The 14,489-nt window shown below is 33.4% G+C and overlaps 1 protein-coding gene across 1 annotated transcript in view; it reads left to right on the top strand.

Annotated features, from left to right (window-relative positions):
- LOC143058840 (low-density lipoprotein receptor-related protein 2-like) overlaps positions 1-14,489 on the top strand; it is a 112,196-nt gene that overhangs the window by 51,715 nt on the left and 45,992 nt on the right. Inside the window, exons 43-55 of the mRNA XM_076232317.1 lie at positions 121-381; positions 908-1,024; positions 1,692-1,814; positions 2,368-2,514; positions 3,401-3,505; positions 4,090-4,218; positions 6,982-7,239; positions 7,694-7,816; positions 8,234-8,356; positions 9,129-9,251; positions 10,175-10,306; positions 11,221-11,479; positions 13,500-13,631. Of these exons, the coding sequence (XP_076088432.1) occupies positions 121-381; positions 908-1,024; positions 1,692-1,814; positions 2,368-2,514; positions 3,401-3,505; positions 4,090-4,218; positions 6,982-7,239; positions 7,694-7,816; positions 8,234-8,356; positions 9,129-9,251; positions 10,175-10,306; positions 11,221-11,479; positions 13,500-13,631 (2,032 nt within the window). The remainder of the gene's footprint in view (positions 1-120; positions 382-907; positions 1,025-1,691; positions 1,815-2,367; positions 2,515-3,400; positions 3,506-4,089; positions 4,219-6,981; positions 7,240-7,693; positions 7,817-8,233; positions 8,357-9,128; positions 9,252-10,174; positions 10,307-11,220; positions 11,480-13,499; positions 13,632-14,489) is intronic.

The raw sequence follows: 14,489 nt of genomic DNA, 5'->3' as shown, positions 1-14,489 counted from the left end.
AGAAACTCAATAAAATATTGGAAACCAGGTACCAGTTTAGACTTGCTAAAAGATGCCTCTAAATTTTGGTATTTTCAAAATAAACATGCAAAATCTTTTACCATCAGTTTCTTTCTTCAGGTAATACAAACCCTTGTGATGTCAACAATGGAGGATGTAGTCATGGTTGCCACCCAGGGGCTGATGGGAAGGCTGAGTGTTCTTGTGATGACAACAGTGGATTGATCCTTGGTAACAGTGGTAGAATGTGTATACCCTCTAACCATTCGTGTACACCTGACAAATTCGTGTGCGTTAATGGTAAATGTCTGAGTCAGCGATGGGTTTGTGATGCTTCTGATGATTGCAATGACAACTCTGATGAGAATCCTAACTTCTGTGGTAAGTTAATGTTAAATGCATGGTTCCTATGACAACTCAGATGAGAATCCTAACTTCTGTATTAAGTACCCAAAAAATGGTTTCAAAATATGAAGCTGAAGTCTACCTCGGGATGTGAGATTTTTTCACTGTGTTGAAGATCCATTGATTACCTTTGTCTGTTTGCTGCTCTTTGGTTTGGGTTGTTGTCTCTTTGAAATATTCCCCATTTCTATTTTCAATTGTATCTGTGACAACTTTAATGAGATAAAGAAAAATATTGAAATTGATATGAGTGTTTTCTAAAATTCTGTATCAAGTTTCATTGGAGCATGCTATACTGTTTCCATTTTCACAACCATTGCATATCTACTTCCTGATAACCTAATCCTGCTTATACCGAAAGCAAGGGTATCATAAGTGAACAATATCTTACAGTTCAACTTATTCAATAAGATTATTATTATGTAATTTGAATTTTCATGATGTATCTTCAGCTGACTTATCAGATTATTATGTTATTAGATTTCTCATGATGTATTTTCAGCTAACCATGTATGTGATCCAACATATTTCCGTTGTAACAATGGCCACTGTATTCCACTAAAGTACCGCTGTGACCATGACAACGATTGTGGAGACGACTCCGATGAATTAGAGTGCAGTAAGTTCTCTTTCATTTGTAACTTAAAGTTTTTTGTCGAGACTGTGACTTCTGTCACAGAAAGCTCAACATATTGAAACTGATCTGTTGACAGCGTTAACTTCTTTTTATTTTAGAAGGTAGAAATATTGGATGCTTCATACTTTGTTTATAGATATCTAATGTTATGCATTTTCCTTTTCTCATATGTAAAAACCCAGCAAGGAATATATAGAATATTAAATGTATAAAAGAAAGAGAGATTGACTGATGATACCAAGGATATATTCAAAACTCATATGTCAAACAAAATGACTATACCATGTAAACAAAACACCAAAAAACAATGAACCAATCCGCAAAATAATAGATAAATAAAAAACTAGCAATTGAGCAACAGGAACTCCACCAAAAACATTGGGTTAACTAAGGTGCTCCAAAATTATAAGTAGTTTCTACCACGCATATGGCACCTGCAGTCTTGTTGCTCATGATACTACAAATCTAGTGACTAGTCTCATTCTGTGATTGCACAATCAACTATATTATTTAATATTAGATATTTTTTAGCTTACCCAGGATGTACAAGTGACCAGTTTCATTGCTCTAACAAAAGATGTATCGTGCCCTGTTTCTGAGTGCTTAAACAATAGCTTTTATATTCAACATCAATAAAATTATTTTGTAGCTCACCCAGAATGCACAAGCGACCAGTTTCAGTGTGCAAATAAGAGATGTGTTGACTTACTGAAGGTCTGTGATGGCATTGACAATTGTCTGGATGGAAACAAAACTGATGAAAATGGTTGTCGTAAGTATGCCATGGTTTCAGGGATAAGTAAATGATCATCTATAAGACATTTGTTTTAATATTTTTAAAGAAAGAAACTGATTTTTTTTAATGCTTGGATTTATTTTGAATAAAACAGGTCTTTTTCATTATTTTCACAAAATCAACTTTCATTGTCATAAGATTATTACACAATTTTTTTTGACTTTTGGACCTGAAAACTGGCCTTTCTGTTGGGGCCTTGATTTATTCCTAAATCTAATTGACTGCAGTGATAGAATTACAAATGTTAAGGTAAGAGTTATTCCCCTTTTTGCCCTTCTTTCTTTTAAAAGAGCAGTTAAAGCTCTGTCTTGCCTTGCTGTCATAAAACTGCTTCTTGACATAGATGAGCTGTAAAATGTATGCAAATCTGTAAAACACGTACTTACTTGTCCACTTCAAATATATGTGACTGTTGAGGCTCTATTTGTAAATTGACATTACAGTTGAGAGAACATGTACCCAGGAAATCATGTGTCCTAAAATCTCGGATCTGACTATATATGTGTAACTTGTGTATTTTATATTACAGCTGAGAGAACATGTGCTCCAGGGAAGATCAAATGTCCTAACAATGGAATCTGTCTATCCAGACGTTACCTATGTGATGGTCAGAATGATTGTGGAGACAATAGTGATGAGAATACCATGTTTTGTGGAGCCATCACATGCTCACCACGTAAGTATATATAACTTGTTTTGTAAGTTTAGAAATAGCAGATGTGGTATGATTGCCAATGAGACAACTCAAGTTCTCCACTATCATTCAACATAATTTTTCTTTTCACAATGAGTAAAACCCATACAGCATAGTAAACAATAAAAGGTCCAGAAATGACAAATGTATATATACCTACTTTGGGCATTGGTAGGAAAGAATCCTTTCCCCTAGTAGAGAAAATCTGTCCAGGTCATTGGTAGAGAAAAAGGATCAACTTTATGACTACTTAAAGGTTGTACTTTGTAAATACAGCTGTTTCACAAACCGTTCTGCTTCCTAGATAAGATCTCTATGTTGCATCTCTTAGAAACATAACTTTGGAATGTTACCTGTATAGATAAACATGGATAGGGACCAACTTGAATTCTAAAGAAGACCGAAAGTGAAGGAAAGGGTAATAAGTTTAAGCTCTTCAGAATTTCAGGGCATATACATGTCGAAAATATGCTGCACAGCCTTACATTTTCACCTTTGAAAAATATAGTAGTGCATATGAAATTTTCATTCTAGCAATCTAGGGTATAATTATTTTACTAAACTTCATCATATTCATATAGTAAAAGTGTCACAATTTTGGCCTTATTGGCTATGGGAAATTAAAGGTTATCTATATTTTCAGAAGTGCAACCTAATAAAAGATAACTACATTGCATAGGGATCATTTTTGTAGATTTTTTTAACACTTTTACAGGTTTATGCATCAACTTAAAACACTTGTTTTACTTAATATTTTTATTAAATTTGAGCTAAATATTGCCCTTATTGCAGTAATCAATCATTTAATCTAAGAAAAAATGAAATTATGCAGTTATGAAAATAATTGTGCCTTCCCTTTATTTTGTAGAAGACTTCCATTGTGCTGTAACCCAGAAGTGTATACCCAAGTCCTGGGTATGTGATGGCGATAATGATTGTGGAGAAAATGAAGATGAACAGCCTGGATGTAACAGTAAGGATGATTTTATTCATATATATTGTAAATAATGAAGTTTTATTCTAAGAAATCTGTTAAATCTGACATGAGTCAATTAAATACATTTCATTTTAATGTTAGGTGAAAATGATCATCCCACTAAAGCCTAGACAGTTAACAATCACCATAAACATGTCATTTAAACTCAACTGATAAACAAGTATTACACACCTTTTTCATCTCTTTTGAAAATTGTTTTAAAATTTTAAAATACCTCTGATTTGAATTGTCATCATTAAGTCTGCATCTTAAAAAAAACTCTTACCTACGAACTTTGAGACGTTATGATCAATTTACCTTAATTTTACATTACTAAACCACAAACTTTAAATCAACCAAATCAACTCATTAGAGATAAATATGTATTGATCAGTTATGAATTTTACTGGGATTTGAGAAATCACTTAGACTCATCTGAGTTATCAACAGAACAGAGTCACACACAATGAGGTTGAATGTATGGTAATCATTGATAAGATTTTCTGTGATTTTCAGATCCAAGAATGAATCAGAATGGTACATCCATGTTTATTTGAAATAAAATTAATTCACTTTTTCAGACCCAAGTACAAACCAGACATGTACAGAATTTAGGTGTGCCAATGGAAAATGTATTAGTCAAAAGTTTGTATGTGATGGGGATGATGATTGTGGGGACAAAAGTGACGAATCAGATCAACTCAAATGTGGTAGGTCAAAGGTCAAGGTTCTTACATTAATAATGTTGAGTTACAACAGGTATATATCAGATTTAGTTGAATGAGGTTGTTCAGAGGTTAAGAGTACATACATTATATAAGTTGTGGTGACAGAAAGGATTTTCCAGATTTAATCAAATGTGGGAGGTCAGAGGTTAGGTATAATAAGTATATTTTGACTGATCTGTCCTTAATTACATTTTGATTTGTGAATTGTAAATCAAATATTAGATATGAAATTAGAATATATCATATACATTTATATTGAGAGGGAGATATTTATTGATATTGAAGTAACTACCTATTGATTAAAGGTCATCTTTCCAAAAGATATATATATACGCTACATTGAAGACCTGTTAGTGACCTTCTGCTGTTGTTTTTTTCTATAGTCGGGTTGTTGTCTCTTTGGCACATTCCCCATTTCCATTCTCAATTTTATCTTACACAGATTCAGAATTAAAGCATGGCTGATTTACAAATTTCAATGATGCAGTACTAGCATAAAGATAATAAATAGTAGTTAATTCACTAATTTATTGACATTACACTTGCTGTAAATCTGTTATTTATGATTTCATTTATGTATTCAATTAACTTACCAAATCATTTAAAGTACAATGTACTATTCTTTATTTTTCACAAGGACCAAACAAACAGGTTTGGAACAACCCTCCCCCTCCCCCCTGTGATATTGTTTGCCTTAACTTACTGGAGAATAAAGGCTTTTTATCTTGGAGAAGAATTCCAATTTGACAAAAAAAAATGGCTTAAAATTATTCCCAAAAAACCACCTTTATCCCAAACAGTGCAGTCTCAGTAGTAATTGTGCATGAATACAAACTGAAAAACACTCATTTAATAATTGTTCATGCCTAAAATGACTATATGTGCAGATTTGAGGGTCCATTTATGTATCTTTACTGACAATAAGGGGTCTTATTTCAAATGAGGTTTTAGTCTGCAAATTAAAGTTCCAGTTTATTATGATTTTCCCAATTTGGTAAAAATGCCGCATACTTTCCCAATAAAAAAGGGTAGAGGTAGTTTTAAAAAAAGCAAACAATATCACTGCCCCCCCAAAAATGAGGGGTATCCCTTATATGAGGGACTGTCCCTAAGACGAGGGGTCATTTAACTATTGTAAAAAATAAAATAGAAAAATTTAGACTTTGTTAAATTCCAAGAACACTTCAAAATTCATGTACATGTGTTGACCATATAATACTAGATAGATCATAAGATGAATAGTTCTTTGGGAAAAGATTTTTAACCGGATTTTTGTGACAAAAATGTCTGTTATTGATTTGGGGATGTACGGCAGTCGGGCGGCACCAAATGTTGTCTGTGCATTTTCTCATGAACCGTGCATCCAAAGCTTTTAAAATTTTAATATGTTGTTACTGACAACAAAATGAAGGTCTAGTTCAAGAATGACAATTTTTTACTTTTACCGTTAAGGAGTTATGGTTCTTGAAAGATTGAAAAATGGCGTTTCCAGTCGTGTCCGTGCATTTACGCATGAACTGTTCAATCAAAGCTTCTCAAATTTTGATATGTTGTTACTGATGACAAAATGGAGGTCAAATTCAAGACTGACGATTTTGACTTATACCGTTCAGGAGTTATGGTTCTTGAAAGATTGAAAAATGGCGTTTCCAGTCGTGTCTGTGCATTTACGCATGAACTGTTCAATCAAAGCGTCTCAAATTTTAATATGTTGTTACTGATGACAAAATGGAGGTCAAGTTCAAGAATGACGATTTTGACTTTTACCGTTCAGGAGTTCTGGTTCTTGAAAGATTGAAAAATGGCGTTTCCAGTCGTGTCCGTGCATTTACTCATGAACTGTTCAATCAAAGCTTTTCAAATTTTAATATGTTGTTACTCATGAACTGTTCAATCAAAGCTTTTCAAATTTTAATATGTTGTTACTGATGACAAAATGGAGGTCAAGTTCAATAATGTTGATTTTGACTTTTACCGTTCAGGAGTTATGGTTCTTGAAAGATCAAAAAATGGCGTTTCCATTCATGTTGTTGCATTTACTCATGAATCATTCAACCTAAGCTCTTTCAAATTTTAATATGTTGATACTGATGATAAAATGCAGGTCAAATTTGATATTGACGATTTTCACTTTCACTGTTCATCAGTTATGGTTCTTGTGATATTGCCAGGAGACAAATACATGTAAATGTTAATAAATCCGGTTTGCTGTCATTGTGACAGCCTCTTGTTTCAAATAGTATGAATATGTGCCCATTTGTACTTAAAAAGTGGGTTTTAATGTCCTTACACTGAGGGGTTACCCTAGGTGTTGTTCCCAACTAGATTCAGGTCGACTCCTTCTTTGTGTATAATTTTAGATTGGAAAAGTCAACAATCATGTAATATCCTTACACATGAAAATAAAGCCTGGGCTTATAGCTACATGTTCATCTTTTCTACTGATATAATAACTAGAATCATGCAAATACACTTAATACAAAGGCTTGAAAGCTAATCATACAAATATGACACTTTTTCAAGACCACAAAACAGCACACGCAAAATACGTTACAAAGAATTGTAACCTTTGAAATTGTTGTCGCGCACTAAAACCCCCATGGACACTTTCAAAAGTTGGCAGGTATGTTTTCACATTCCATTGAGCATAGAAAATGATAGTGCGTATGGAGCATCTGTGTACTATGAACACATTCTTGTTATTATCCAATTTCTTCACTACTCTGAAAGCTGTTTTTATATCAGGCAAAAGACGATGTCCAAAGACTACATTTACATGCAAGTCTAACAAGAAAATCGGAAGATATGCTTGTATAGACAGGAGGTTGATTTGTGATGGCGTCAAGAATTGTCATGAGGGAGAAGACGAACTTCAAAACTGTCCAATACGCACATGTCGTCCTGATCAGTACAGGTGTGACAATGGTATATGTATCCCACAATCCTTTGCTTGTGACCATGACAACGACTGTGGGGATGGCTCAGATGAGAAGAAAAACTGTGGTAAATATTTATCGTATAATACACCAAGAATCCAATATTTTTTCAAGCTTTTTTGTAGAGAATACAAAAAAGGTAAATTGATACATGTTCACATTCAGACACAAAAATACAATGTTAAACAATAAATTGATGAATACGATTTATTATGTTTTTAGGTACAGATGTAAATTCTGAAATAAATGTGTGCAATTTTATTGCGAAACCCTAGCTAGTGGCAGATATCCAAGATCTGATTTATGCCATTTACCAATGTCAGGCAACATGACAAGGAAAACTCACCTACTAAAATAAAGAAATTAGAATGCAAGTTTTTATTATTGCATTCCTGATATTTTAGCATTTTTAACATTAATAAAAGCTTCACCACATTTTTTAAATTTACAGTATTTATTTTAGACTTAAATAATTACGAAGGTCATGCCATGACAAATGTAACTAAATATTTATATTTTAGAGTATCCGCAGTGTGGTAAAGGAAGGTACACATGTGACAACAAGCAGTGTATTTACTCACAGAATGTGTGTGATGGATTTCCTGATTGTGGTGATGGCTCTGATGAAAAACATGAGCGATGCTGTAAGTTATATAGGTCAATTTAGCTTCAGTACTTTTTTGGCAGGAATAAGTATAGTATATAAAATGAGATGAAAAATCCTACCTAAGCCCAATTCTTCAGATAATTTTCAGTTTCACATTTTATAAACATTAATTTCCATTTCCTTTTACAAGACTTTGTAATTTCCAATACTCATTTAAGGTGATCTCTTATTTGATACAATCTTTTTCAATACATTTGTTTGATTAAGAAGGCTTTAGATATATATAATTATCGTGCGATGAACATGACTATTTGATTTTGCTTATGTTTTTTTAAGCCATTAAATGTATTATTGAGAAACATTTCCATGTCATGAATTTAAATTATCAATGAACCAAAAATTTGTTTTTAATTTTACATGAATATATACATATTTAGTTATTTTTATTTTGCAGCCTCCCTTAAGCCACTGTGTCCAGGAGATGAGTTCCACTGCGGGTCTGGTGGATGTATCAACAAAACCCTGGTGTGTAACAGGGAACCAGACTGTGATGATAAATCGGATGAGAGACATTGTAGTGAGTTATCTCCCTTCCTTTTTGTAATAACCACAGCGTTATAAATTCTAGAAATTTTTATTTTTCCATTCTTAATTTTATTCAAATCAAATTTAGACACCAATTGATAAATCAACGTTTTAGAAATATAGTATATTTCTGAAAAAAGTTGCATCTCTGATGTTCAACTCTAAACGAGTAACTTGTATAAAATAGCATACACTGGAAAGGTTTGGTTTTTTTTTAGTTTATGCAGGATTTGAATATCATAATCTCATATGCAAAACCTGTTTGCAATGTTATTTTTTTTGTTATTATCATGTCCTTGGTTGAAATTGATACTCTTTTAAAGAAATCAAAGTTCTGGGAGGAAACACTTTCAAGATTTTATCTCAATCTCTAAGATTCTCTCCTTTTCATGGTTGTGTATTTTTTGTGTGTATTTCAGATATAAACGAATGTAATAGTCCCTTCCATGATTGTGTATTTTTTTGTGTGTATTTCAGATATAAACGAGTGTAATAGTCCCTTCCATGATTGTGTATTTTTTGTGTGTATTTCAGATATAAACGAGTGTAATAGTCCCTTCCATGATTGTGTATTTTTTGTGTGTATTTCAGATATAAACGAGTGTAATAGTCCCTTCCATGATTGTGTATTTTTTTGTGTGTATTTCAGATATAAACGAGTGTAATAGTCCCTTCCATGATTTTGTATTTTTTTGTGTGTATTTCAGATATAAACGAGTGTAATAGTCCCTTCCATGATTGTGTATTTTTTGTGTGTATTTCAGATATAAACGAGTGTAATAGTCCCTTCCATGGTTGTCAACAGAAGTGTGCGGATACGCCCACTGGTTTTGAATGTCAGTGTAACCCTGGATATAAACTTATGAAGGACAAGAAAAATTGTGAAGGTATACTATGCAGTTAAGAAAAAATATGTATATATAGAAAGGTTATTTACATATTTTTTAATTTGTAACGTACATGTACAACACATAATGGCCTTATTTCATTGTTGATGAGTAATTGCACATTCAAATATGTAATAGAAAAATAAAGAATACAGGGTACGTATCCATTCATGACACAAAATTAGTACATGCACATATAAAACATATAAAAAGCAAAGGAACAGTGATTTTATTGCTGTTCTTTATTTCAAAATCACATTGTGGCCTTTAACACGAAGCAAAACAAATCTCACCTCACAACAAGTTTAAGACGGTCCCTAGCACGGGGTTGAGAGAAATGCTTTGCAAAAGTGATTTGGATAGACTGTAAAAAGCAAGATGTGTTTGTTGTTAATTGATTTAGAAAAGTTTTTAGAAACTTTTTGAATAGTAACAAAATCTCTTTCATTTATTTTTATTGAGAATTTGAAAGTAGCAGGTTTTTTTTATGCCCCACCTATGATAGTAGAGGGGCATTATGTTTTCTGGTCTGTGTGTCCGTTCATCTGTCTGTCCGTCCGTTCGTAGTTTTTGATGAAGTTGAAGTCCAATCAACTTCAAACTTAGTACACATGTTCCCTATGATATGATCTTTCTAATTTAATTGCCAAATTAGAGTTTTGACCCCAATTTCACGGTCTACTGAACATAGAAAATGATAATGCGAGTGGGGCATCTGTGTACTATGGACACATTCTTGTTTCAATTTGCTTTGCAATTGTGCAATTATTTACCTTTTTGGTGTACAACAAACTTGGCATCATAACATTGATATCATAACACACATTTTCAAAAATAAGATTAAAATGTATGATGATATGGAATATTGAGAAATCACTTAATAGTTGATTAAGTATTTGATTTTACACTTTATTTCCATTCAGATTTAAATGAATGTAATGAGATAGCTGGAGCATGCAGCCAGAAATGTATCAATACCCATGGTAGTTATGTTTGTAAATGTAACGATGGCTACGAGAGAACTCACGATGAAAGACATTGTAAAAAGGTGGATAGTAAGTTGTATATATTCTTTCAACATATAGTTGCAATTGAAATCATAAATGATTACATTCTACTGAATTATGTAATGTTAAGTTGAATCATATCAGAGGGTTTCATTCTGTGTTTAAAATAGTAAAAATGCTCCAATATTAAACTTTAAGTATGATTTTAGAAAAGTGTGTGAAAAAAAATTGCGAAAGAAAAAGAGTTAATTTTTAGCTCTCCTGGCCCGAAGGGCCGCCATGGCTAAAAATAGAACATAGGGGTAAAATGCAGTTTTTGGCTTATAACTCAAAAACCAAAGCATTTAGAGCAAATCTGACAAAGGGTTAAATTGTTAATCAGGTCAAGATCTATCTGCCCTGAAATTTTCAGATGAATTGGACGACCTGTTGTTGGGTTGCTGCACCTGAATTGGTAATTTTTAGGAAATTTTGCCGTTTTTTGTTATTATCTTGAATATTTTTATAGATAGAGATAAACTGTAAACAGCAATAATGTTAAGCAAAGTAAGACCTAAAATAAAGTCAAACATGACCAAAATGGTCAATTGACCCCCTAAGGAGTTATTGTCCTATATAGTAAATTTTTAACAATTTTCATAAAATTTGTAAATTTTTACTAACATTTTCCAATGAAACTACTGGGCCAAGTTCATTATAGATTGAGATAATTGTAAGCAGCAAGAATGTTCAGTAAAGTAAGATGTACAAAAACATCACTATCACCAAAACACAAATTTGTCATGGATCCATCTGCTTCCTTTGTTTAATATTCACATAGACCAAGGTGCGCGACACAAGCTCTTTAGAGCCTCTAGTTTATTTTTAATCATATTCACAAAGCTACAAATATTGATTATCAGGTTGTATGATATTTATCATGTTTATAGTAAAAGAACATTGCTATATTTGAACTCCAATAGATATAACACCATGGTTGATTTTCACTAACAAGTATTACATACGAGAGATATCAACGGATGGATCACAGTACCATAGATTAACCCAGGGATATGATAGTGTCGTGGCACTGGATTATGACTACATAGAGGACAGGCTGTACTTTATTGACATTAAGAAGAAAAGAATGTTCAGGATCTTTCTGAATGGTTCCGGAGAGGAGATGATCGTCAGGCATGGCTTGATGGGAGCTGAAGGGATGGCACTGGACTGGGTGGGAAGGTATGTAGAAATTCAGAAGGCATGGATCTAAGAATTAATGTTAGAGAAATGTTAGAGAAAGGAGAGTGCTTCTGGGAATAAGGAATTAGACGACCTTATTTTGACAAAAATATTGGCTACTTTTTTTCTATTTTAATTTTTTTTTTGGTGTGTTAGGAACAAGTGGGAGCTGGTTTTGTCCCTTCTGCAATGTTTATAAGGAATATATTGAAATTGTATGCACCAATTTGCCTAAATGACTCTGACACCAGATGGATAGTTTTTTCAATCCTTTGAATATGCCAATAAATTGATTGTTGCTAGCTTTCAGCAGATTATTCATGCATATTCAGAAGCAGTTTGATATTGTAAAATAAAGTGTCTTGGTGATTTATAATTAGATGTTAAAAAAGATTTTCTTTTTTACTTAAATTTGATCTGTATAAGAAAGAGTGCATTATAAAAAAGTATACATGTCGCTAAATTTTTGATTCATGATTTAGACAGATGTCCACAGCTTCCCATTTCTTAATAAAATCAACGATACCAATTTTGTTGCACCAGATGCGCATTTGACAAAATATGTCTCTTCAGTGATGCTCGTGGCGAAAATATTTGAAATCCAAAGCTGATATAAAAGATGAAGAGCTATAATCCAAAAGGTCCAAAAAGTATAGTCAAATTCGTGAAAGGAATCAGAGCTTTGCATGAGGGAGATACATTCCTGAATTTATAATAATTTCGAATATTTTGTAACACCAAATTTAAATAACACAAAAAAATCCGTATTTTCATGCCAGTACCGAAGTACTGGCTACTGGGCTGGTGATACCCTCGGGGACTAATAGTCCACCAGCAGAGGCATCGACCCAGTGGTAGTAATAAAATCAACGATACCAATTTTGTTGCACCAGATGCGCATTTCGACAAAATATGTCTCTTCAGTGATGCTCGTGGCGAAAATATTTGAAATCCAAAGCTGATATAAAAGATGAAGAGCTATAATCCAAAAGGTCCAAAAAGTATAGTCAAATTCGTGAAAGGAATCAGAGCTTTGCATGAGGGAGATACATTCCTGAATTTATAATAATTTCGAATATTTTGTAACACCAAATTTAAATAACACAAAAAAATCCGTATTTTCATGCCAGTACCGAAGTACTGGCTACTGGGCTGGTGATACCCTCGGGGACTAATAGTCCACCAGCAGAGGCATCGACCCAGTGGTAGTAATAAAATCAACGATACCAATTTTGTTGCACCAGATGCGCATTTCGACAAAATATGTCTCTTCAGTGATGCTCGTGGCGAAAATATTTGAAATCCAAAGCTGATATAAAAGATGAAGAGCTATAATCCAAAAGGTCCAAAAAGTATAGTCAAATTCGTGAAAGGAATCAGAGCTTTGCATGAGGGAGATACATTCCTGAATTTATAATAATTTCGAATATTTTGTAACACCAAATTTAAATAACACAAAAAAATCCGTATTTTCATGCCAGTACCGAAGTACTGGCTACTGGGCTGGTGATACCCTCGGGGACTAATAGTCCACCAGCAGAGGCATCGACCCAGTGGTAGTAATAAAATCAACGATACCAATTTTGTTGCACCAGATGCGCATTTCGACAAAATATGTCTCTTCAGTGATGCTCGTGGCGAAAATATTTGAAATCCAAAGCTGATATAAAAGATGAAGAGCTATAATCCAAAAGGTCCAAAAAGTATAGTCAAATTCGTGAAAGGAATCAGAGCTTTGCATGAGGGAGATACATTCCTGAATTTATAATAATTTCGAATATTTTGTAACACCAAATTTAAATAACACAAAAAAATCCGTATTTTCATGCCAGTACCGAAGTACTGGCTACTGGGCTGGTGATACCCTCGGGGACTAATAGTCCACCAGCAGAGGCATCGACCCAGTGGTAGTAATAAAATCAACGATACCAATTTTGTTGCACCAGATGCGCATTTCGACAAAATATGTCTCTTTTTAAAACAGCATTGTTTAGTAATCTTACCATCTTTATATTTACAGGAAAGTATACTGGGTAGACAGTCGTAAGTCCTCTATGTTTGTAGTAGAATTGAACGGTACTAGTCAGCTGACCTTAATGAAAGGCAGTTTTATGAAAAGTCCCAGAGCTTTGGTGGCTGATCCTAGAAATGGGTAGGTACCATACATGTACTTTTTTTATGCCCCACCTATGATAGTAGAGGGGCATTATGTTTTCTGGTCTGTGGCTCCGTTCGTCCGTCCGTCTGTCTGTGGTTCCGTTCGTCCATCCAGGTTAAAGTTTTTGGTCAAGGTAGTTTTTGATGAAGCTGAAGTCCAATCAACTTGAAACTTAGTACACTTGTTCCTTATGAGAGGATATTTCTAATTTTTAAGCCAAATTAGACTTTTAACCCCAATTTCACGGTCCACTGAACATAGAAAATGAAAGTGGGAGTTTCAGGTTAAAGTTTTTGGTCAAGGTAGTTTTTGATGAAGCTGAAGTCCAATCAACTTAAAACTTAGTACACTTGTTGCTTATGATATGATCTTTCTAATTTTAATGCCAAATTAGATAATTACCCAATTTCACGGTCCATGGAACATGGAAAAGGATAGTGCGAGTGGGGCATTCGTGAACTTGGACACATTCTTGTTGTGATTACTTATTTTCAGGTTTTTGGAATTGTACATGTAAGTTCTCAGAAAATGAACATTGTCTGATCATTCAGGTTCAGCACAAAAATCATAAGCTACCAATCGAAAAATGATAGCTAGCAAAATATGCCACAAGAACAGAGAAAATGTGCATTGTGCAGAGTTGCAATCAGGGATGAATATCACTATTTAATGGAATGCAACAGTCTACTGACAGATAGAAATACTAATCTAAACTAAATTGTCATGTTTTAGAATTTAAAGCTATCATGCATGAATCAGCAATCTAAACTTTATAATTTTACCAATTTATTACATTATGATTTTATGTTTTCTCAACAAATGTACAATGCAATGTAATGTAAGTGAATCCAA

Source organism: Mytilus galloprovincialis, chromosome 14 (genome assembly GCF_965363235.1).
Source record: "Mytilus galloprovincialis chromosome 14, xbMytGall1.hap1.1, whole genome shotgun sequence".
Classification (NCBI taxonomy): Eukaryota; Metazoa; Mollusca; class Bivalvia; order Mytilida; family Mytilidae; genus Mytilus; species Mytilus galloprovincialis.
The sequence above is the reverse complement of the archived record's forward strand: the minus strand, read 5'-3'. Positions and strand labels throughout refer to the sequence as shown.